An 8584-nucleotide genomic window follows, 5' to 3' on the forward strand; every position below is an offset into this window, starting at 1 on the left:
TGGCTCATTCCACTGTGGCGACCCCTGATAATATAAAGAAATTAATCTGAAAAGAAAATGAATCCTACACTTTCAGAAATAAAGGTACACAAGCTGACACTGGGGTGGTACCTTTTCAAAAGGTAAAAATTTGTACCTAAAAGGTCTATATTAATACCTCAAGGGTACATATTAGTACCTAAAAAGGATACAAGTGTTCCTCTTAAATCTTTAAGGTGCTAATATATACTTTTGAGGTACCCAGAAAGACCCTCTAAGTAAAATTGTGTACCTAAAGATACCACCCCAGTGACAGCTTGTGTACCTTTAATTCTGAGAGTGTACCCAAAACCTAAACTATAAATAAGCAGCAAATTAGTGTATATTGAGCTAAAACTCTTAATTCATGGTTCATATTAGCAAGAATTGCCTTAATATAGTGTGTGACCAAAGTTTTATTGTAATCAATGGCAGTGTTTACTATATCTTGTTCTTCTTCAAAATAGAAAAGGGGGACTATGAGTACCATGGTACAGTAATTCTTTATACATTCCCAGTTTCATTACTGATTGATTGCCATATTTACCATGGTACATATAAACCGCCCCTAAGCTTGCATACTTCACGTTTAAGCTCAGAAATCTAAGACAATACACAGCAACAGCGCCATCTAAAGGATACACACAATAACAACTCTGAAGTGTTTTTATTCAGTTGCGCCTATTTAACAGATTCCCACAAAACATGACGATAAATACATAATTAAGGGTCCCTGTACATTTCATCTTCATCATCAGTGTACTCAGTATTTACAGTCAGATTGAAATACTACAAACATACATGTTATTTACTCTTCAGGCACCTTGTGTGTCCCGTTGAAAAACACACAGACACTTGACGTTGAAAAAAGGAAAAGTCGAACACGTGATTAGCTCCTGACGTCACCTGTAGCAGCACGCTGTTCCAAAAATATCTGGCATTATGAAAAAAGATTAGTCTGTAATACTATTCAGTACATGTACAATACTTTACAATCCTAAAATGATGAATATGACTGCTGTTATGTTACATAGTAAAACGTCACAAGCTGTGAACATCGTATGTCCAAAAAACAAAAGCGCGGGAACTACAGCCCAGCCATCATTAAACGCCGTCCGCGGTCATACAAACATCACCGCGACTTTTAAGCTCTACAAAGAAAGATTCACGTCATTTCACTGCATGATAAATATGACTGGAATGATGCAAAACATATGGGAGAAGATTAAGGGTGGAAAAGAAAATTGACATTCTGTTCATGATGAGGAAGGAATGATGTGTATGTGGAACAGGAAATGAGCGCAGGTCAGTGTAATGATGACCTCAGACTCTAATGAGATGCTCCACAGTGTTCTTCACATTAAACACACACTGAGGCCCCTGGGAAATTCATATGTATGTTTGTGCAAAACAAATCATCAGGTTAAAACGTCCGCTGCATGAGAAAATATGAGAATTCGTAAGCAAAACAATGAGATTCTTCAATATAGTGAAAATGCAGTGTGTCGCTATACAAAAACCAAAACGCTGATAAAAATATATTCAGGTCGAATTCCTTAAAACCTCCAAAAAATGAGGTAGCTGGTCTGTAGATGTTGGCTGATTATTTTTAATCAACACTTAATTGTATTTAAAGGAAACACATACATCATATTAAGCACGATTGCTCAACAAATGCCAATGCCAATCGTCTGAAAGGTAAGATTCACTTTAAAGTAGTGATGTGCGGATGGATACTAAAATATTGATATCTCGGATACCAGCTTTGTATGTCTTAGAATCGATTATCTTATCAAAATATCGATATTTCAATAATTTGGAGCAAATATGTAGTTTATTGGAAATAGAAATACAGTGCAAAGTAACCACAATTACCCTAGTTTATCTGAATAATGCCTTCTTAGTCGGAACTACTTGTTCTTCCGCCTGCGAAATCATGTGCGTAATATGGCACTGTACAACTGCAGAGCACGCTAGCTAGCCACTCAGTCCGCTGGCACAAGTTGTTCAGGCACGCTGTCATTGGATATGGGTAGGGCCAGACGGAATCTGCGGACATTTTTTGCTATTTCTGTGGAGAATTTTGGTAAAAATCTGCGTAATTATTTTGGGAATATCATAACTAGAACTTTAATATGTGAAATAAAAAATGACATCTTTTTAACTTTTATTTTATATTTAAAATGCAAATCCAATTAGATTCAAGATGGTACAAACTGTATTATGAATAAACCATATGAATATTTTTACATGAGTCAATAATAATACTAAAATTAATTTATAAACTGAATAAATATAGATTTACACACATTTACTCAAGTAAATAAACAATTATTGGGCTAAATATTTGCGCACGCAGATTCCGTGTGGGCCTAGATATGCGTGACCGGAAGCGAAGTACGTGTGGAGCTACTTCACTTCCATAAACTCAAACCATGCAGTTTGTGACATGTGTAACAAAAAAGCGAGGTACTGTTGTACTACCACAAACCAAACATCTACATATAAATCACAAGACTGAATAGGACAACATCTAGGCGGTCAGATGAGGAGGAAAGGAGAGGCACAGGTGCTGCTGCTAGGGCGAGACAGACATCGCTTTCAGAGTCCTTAGGTGCAGCATGCAGGCACTATCCAGGTACAGAGGGAGAAAATGCGGCTGAATTTTGGGGGCTTGGGATTTTTGTGACAATGATAAAACAACGAAAAAAGGTTAAAAACACTCAGGGGAACCGGATAAACATGTCACTAAGCGTAGAAGTGTGAATGTTTTTTTTTTTTAAGATGTTCAGGCAGGCGTAAGATATACATGCTCAGATGCTGATGTAAGTTGGCTCTTTTTTTGTATGATAATTCTTCATCAACAAACAAGAACAACCTGTAATATATCTCGTATTCAATGTAAAGTTACACTTTTAAGAACACTACTTATTACTTTAATTTCCCAAAGAGTAATTTTGGGCAAAGTATCGGTATCGGATCGGTATCGCCGATACATTTTACTTGGTATCAGATGTGATAGGGAACCAGTGGTATTGCACATCACTACTTTAAAGAAAAAAGTACAAATGTTATATTTTAAGTAATACTGTATTCTCAACGTAAACATCGGCATTCGCGACCCATTTTACTTTGAGTTTGATCTATCAATCATTACCGACACTACTGCATAGAACCTTTGCAAACACACAGAATTGAAGAACTTCACAATCAAGCCGTCTCCATAAATATATAATAATTACTAACTGGCCTAAAAGAACTACACCAAACCGCTGGTGCTGTAGTGTCTTGGGTTTGGTTAACATCGCCACAAATACTGTTCATGCACTTGCAACCGGATGCGCCTCTAATCTAATAAAACCTTGTCGTATGCCACAGGACATGTGACTTTAAGGCTTGTGTCAGGAAACTTCACTCAATCAACAACACTCAATACAGTATAAAAAAAATACTGTCGGAAATCACAACTTCTCTTTGGGTGAATCACATTAAAGTAGGGCTGCACGATATATCAAATAATTATCGTTATCGCGATAATAGTATATGCGATATCACAATATCTCAATCTGACCAATCAGATAGGGCCTTTACGATATTTATCCCCACCTCTCCAATACTTGGACGTGGAGTTGAAAATAAAAATAAATACTATTGCACACTGAATCTGAAATTTTCGTATGTAATTTTCGCACGTAAAAAAACAAATTCGACCTCAATTGTATTGAGGAACTGCCTCCGAAACTTTTGTTCGTCATTAAAAAAAATGTTTAATCTGGTTAATTTTTTTTTATGTTTTCCCCATCCGAAATTTGCGTTTTGAGGTATTTTGACAATTCAGGACTGCTGTACAAGCGAAAGTCAAGATTCAAAATGCACTTGGAGAAACAAATATAATAAAATACAAATGTTCGGTGGTCTACTGTATGCTAGTTTGTTGGTGTTTTGGTGTATTTTGTATTGTTTCAAGAGTTCACACTTAGATAATCCTTGACTATAATAGCAGGTTTGGCATGCGTCCCGGGAGAGAACCCTGAGCTCGGAGATAGATGAGGGATACGAAGTAAGGTATTTCGCGAGTACCCCGATTATTCATTCATGCATTCAATTTCTTTTCGGCTTAGTCCCTTTATTAATCCGGGGTCGCCCGTCTTGAACTCCTCCACCATTGGTAAGGACTCTCCTCCAACCTGGAGATTCAAGTTACTTCTCAACGTATTAATTAATACACATCAGACTCGGTGTGCAAGCTTTGTATGCATAAGGAATTGTTCGGATTTGAACACGAAAAAAAACGCAAATTTCAGACTTCAGTGTGCAAAGACCTTAATGCTTAATGGGACGCGAGTACAATGACAACATCCAATAAGAATCCGTATTTCCGCCAAGGTTTTCAGTAATTCGTGTTTGCACTGGTTGACATCATTTCTTTTATTTAATTAGCTCAGAAAAATATTGTTTACCTGATAGTTTTAGTATGAACATAGCATAATTTAATTTTAAACTGCTGATAAAAGTTTGTGATATCATGAGAAACATCGTAATCGCAACACTCAACAACAAATATCGCATATTTTCCCCAATATCCTGCAGCCCTACATGAAACCTGTCAGAAAGGTGTTTAAAATGGCAAAGCAAGCCTATTTTTGGAGACTGAAAATGTGCTCAGTTGTCATAAAAATAACGTCACGAATAAAGTCTAAAAACAGACTTTACTTTCTATAAGCAAAATAGAGTTCAGAGTTATGAAATTCACCCAGCTTCTCTTCAAGTCACCACAAGCTTCGTAAATAACCTTGCCCAAATATCTCTCTCTCTCAATATATATATATATATATATATATATATATATATATATATATATATATATATATATATATATATATACATATATATATACATGAAGATCTTTGCATTTAAACTCAAACGAACCAAACTCCACTACAGTGCATCCGATCCCCCCCCCTGATCGAGCCCTTAGTGTGCTGAGTCACTGAAAAAACGCTCAATAAAAAAGCCTCTGAGTTCAGAACCATAGATGAGATAAAACACGGTAAATAAATACTGTACGCTCCCAATGCGTTAGTCACGGACATGTGGAGGGTTTGCGATGTGTTGACATCCTTGTCATGTTTTTCCCCCAGTGATGATTTAGGTTGAGGGTTTCAGTCACACAGTGCTGTCCTCCAGCAGCGGCTCGAAATCTTCGTCGCTCCCTGGCAGCGGTGTGTTGGTGTGAGCTCCGGCCAGACTGTTTTTACGGGTTTGGCAGGGTGTCGATGGGGGCGTCGAGTGGTCGGGTATAAAGAGAGCCACTATAAACGCCACCACTACCGTACAGGCGCCCAGGAGAAACGGAGGGCCGGGGATTGTAGTCTTCTACATGACATGTGGCGAAAGGAAAACAACATTAAGTTAGTAGTATTTTTTTTTTTACTGTATTTAAAGATACACTAAACATATTTGGAAATTAGCTAATTTATCTTAAACTCAAAATATACTTCCAACTACTTATTTAAAATTATCTTTTAGCTTAGCTTAGCATAGATCATTGAATCAGATTAGACCATTAGCATCTTCCCAAAAAATGTCAAGAGAGTTTCGATAACTAGAAAATCCACCACTACTATACTAAAAATAAACTGAATCAACACAATTCTTGAGTTTTTTGGGCAAGAACATGTTTATTTTATGTTCAATTTACTTAAATTTGTGAGAAACAATTAGGTTAACTTAAACGATTTGTGTTGAGACAACATGACTGAATTGTGTGGAACCCTGCATTTTTTACAGCAAATTTTACATCTCTTCTCCAGTTGAGTTTTACCAATTTGTAATCCATTTAGCCGATTTACAGGTCTAACAGGAGCACTTTTAGATTAGCCTAGCTTAGCTTAGATTATTGAATCCGATTAGACCATTAGCATCTCGCTCAAAAATGTTTAAAAAAAAAAAACGTTTCAATAACTAGAAACACCACCCTTACTGTACTGAAAAATAAGCTGAATTAACACAATTCTTGAGTTATTTAGCGAGGACAACTTATTTATTTTATGTTCAAACTACTTAAATTAGTAAAAAACTTTTGTGTTAGGACAGCATGAAGGAATTGTGTGGAACCCAGCATTTTCTTACAGTGTATTTTACATCTCTCCTACAGTTGAGTTCTACCATTTTTTATCCATTCAGTCAGAGTCTAATGGGAGCACTTAGCTTGGCACTGGGGGCACTTAGCTTAGCATAAATCATTGGATCAGATTAGACCATTAGCATCTCACTCAAAAATGTCAAAAAAAGAGTTTCAATAATCTTCCTATTTAAAGCTTGACTCTGTAGTTACATTGTGTACTAAGACCGACAGAAAATAAAAATGCAGCTGGCGTATCGATATTACGCAGCACCTGAAAATAGTCCCCAGCTAAGTAACATCACTGTGTATTATGATTGCTCCTGCTGCAGCCAAGGTATGGCAGCAAAGTTTCTGATTATTACACCAGAATGAGAATATAATTCCTAGCCATATCAGCCTAGGAAATATTTTATCCTAAATTGATTCAAACTTTTGGGCTGAAGTGACAAACTTTTGATATTTAATACAGTTGCTATGAACTTTTTGAAGTGATTGTGTGTGCTATGTGCTATGCTGTGTGTTACCACAATAATCTGAGGCTATTCATTCGGATAAGAACTTAGACTATCATGGAAAACATTAACATGACTATTTTTTGTGCTTCATCTTACATAAATAAACGTCTTTTTCCAGATGATGAACACTGACAGCCAATCAGAATCCATCATGCTTTAAACAGCTTATGTGGATTTAAAGGGATAGCTCAACACAAATATTAAAAGTTACACTATTTACTCAGACTCAAGTGGTTCCAAACTTTTATAAGGATTTCTGTATACTGTTGAACACAAAAGAAACTATTTTGAAGAATCTTGGAAACCTGTAACAACTAACTTCCATAGCAGGAAAAACAAAAACTATGGAAGTTAATGTTTACTGTTTTCCAGCTTCAAAATATCTTCTGCAACAGAGGAAAGAAGCTCAACCAGGTATTGAACAAGTAAAGAGTCTACAGGCCCTAATAAGGGGACATTTGTGCGTGTACCTCTGTGGGCGTCTGTATCGGGATGGCGAAGTCGGGCTGGATGGGGGTGATCCCACTCAGCTCCACATTGAAGAGGAAGAAAACGAAACCGTACAAAGCAGGACCGAGACCATTACAGAGCCCCCGGATACCTGTTATCATGCCCTGAACCAGACCTGAGATAAAACAACACATTCAGATGAAAAAAAAAACAATTCAACTGAAAATTAAATTCAGCTTTATTTGTATAGCGCTTTTACAATGTTGGTTGTGTCAAAGCAGCTTCACATAAATGGTCATAGTAACTGGATCAGGGTAGTTCAGTTTTTAGTGTTTAAGTTCAGTTCAGTTTAGCTCAGTTCAGTGTGGTTTAAAGTCATTACTGAGAGTCCAAACACTGAAGAGCAAATTCATCGATGCGTAGCTCTACCGATCCTGAATCATGCAGGCCTTCAAAAAAGGAAAAACAGCTTATAGGTGGACAACAAGTCCAGTCATAAGCGTCAATTTTGAGAATCGGAGATTTCAAGAGTTCACACTTAGCTGATGATTGATTATAAGCAAGTTTGGCATGCTGTCCCGGGAGAGAGCCCTGAGCTCGAAGGTTCTTGAGCCCTGGGCTCCCTCCCGTTTGGAGGAAGAGAGGGGAGCCTCGAGCTCAGGTAGATCTCGACAACTCCCCTTTTTATAATAGCTAAAGATTAAGATTGAAGGCTATTAAAAGATATGCTGCATTATTAGATTACCTGTATTGAAATTTAGATTTATCAATTTACTTGTTGTGCATGTTTTTGGAATGTGGGAGGAAACCGGAGGACCCGGGGAAAACCCGCGCAAGCACGGGAAGAACATGCAAACTACACACAGAAACGACCACCGGCCTGTTAAGGAACTAGAACCGGTGACGTTCTTGCTGTGAGGCGACAGTGCTAGTCACTGAGCCACCGTGCCGCCCTATGAAGGGAAAGGTGAAAAGGTAGGGGTGGAAGGGGGGATTCTTCAAATCGAAGATAACTGTAGTGAGAAAACCCTGGCTCTTTATAGTGGGTTAGGAATGGCCTGATTGGTGGATCAAGCATGCTAATGCAGAACCAGCCGTGTTCAATCATAATCACGTGCTCCTCTCGAAATTAGTTTATGAATAAACTTCACTTATACATAATTAAAAGGCTGAAGGACATAGATGTGTGGTTTATTAGGATTTGAAAATATTTGGCATAATATTTCTATTTGAAAATCTTGAATCTGAGGGTTAAAAAAAAAATGTTAATATTGAGAAAAGTGTGCTTAAATTTAATTTACATCATATGCAAAGCAAAAATTGCCATTACTTCACCTGAATTGAATCGCATTGCATTGGTTGAGTTTGCGCGAAAGACGTGATTGAGGCAAATGAATTTCGCATCGTCAGTACAATATTTGACATACTATTTACGATTTGAAAATCTTCAAAAAAATCTAGATGTTAAGAAAAA

The 8584-nt window shown here is 37.2% G+C and overlaps 1 protein-coding gene across 2 annotated transcripts in view; it reads right to left on the reverse strand.

Annotated features, from left to right (window-relative positions):
• Nucleotides 1-670: 670 nt before the first annotated feature.
• Nucleotides 671-8584, reverse strand: part of slc71a2a (solute carrier family 71 member 2a) — a 27372-nt gene continuing 19458 nt past the window's right edge. The window contains exons 11-13 of one of the 2 annotated variants that reach the window (XR_015500692.1): nucleotides 7131-7285; nucleotides 4904-5394; nucleotides 671-4831 (exon numbers count right to left, since the gene is read on the reverse strand). Coding sequence is in view for 1 of the 2 variants with exons in the window: in XM_087270022.1 (XP_087126148.1) it covers nucleotides 5185-5394; nucleotides 7131-7285 (365 nt within the window). In the remaining variant the exon portion in view is untranslated. Of the gene's footprint in view, nucleotides 5395-7130; nucleotides 7286-8584 lie in introns of both variants that reach the window. The other variant, XM_087270022.1, reaches the window with a different exon arrangement.

This window comes from Danio rerio, chromosome 10 (assembly GCF_052040795.2).
Source record: "Danio rerio strain M-AB ecotype USA chromosome 10, GRCz13ab, whole genome shotgun sequence".
NCBI lineage: Eukaryota > Metazoa > Chordata > Actinopteri > Cypriniformes > Danionidae > Danio > Danio rerio.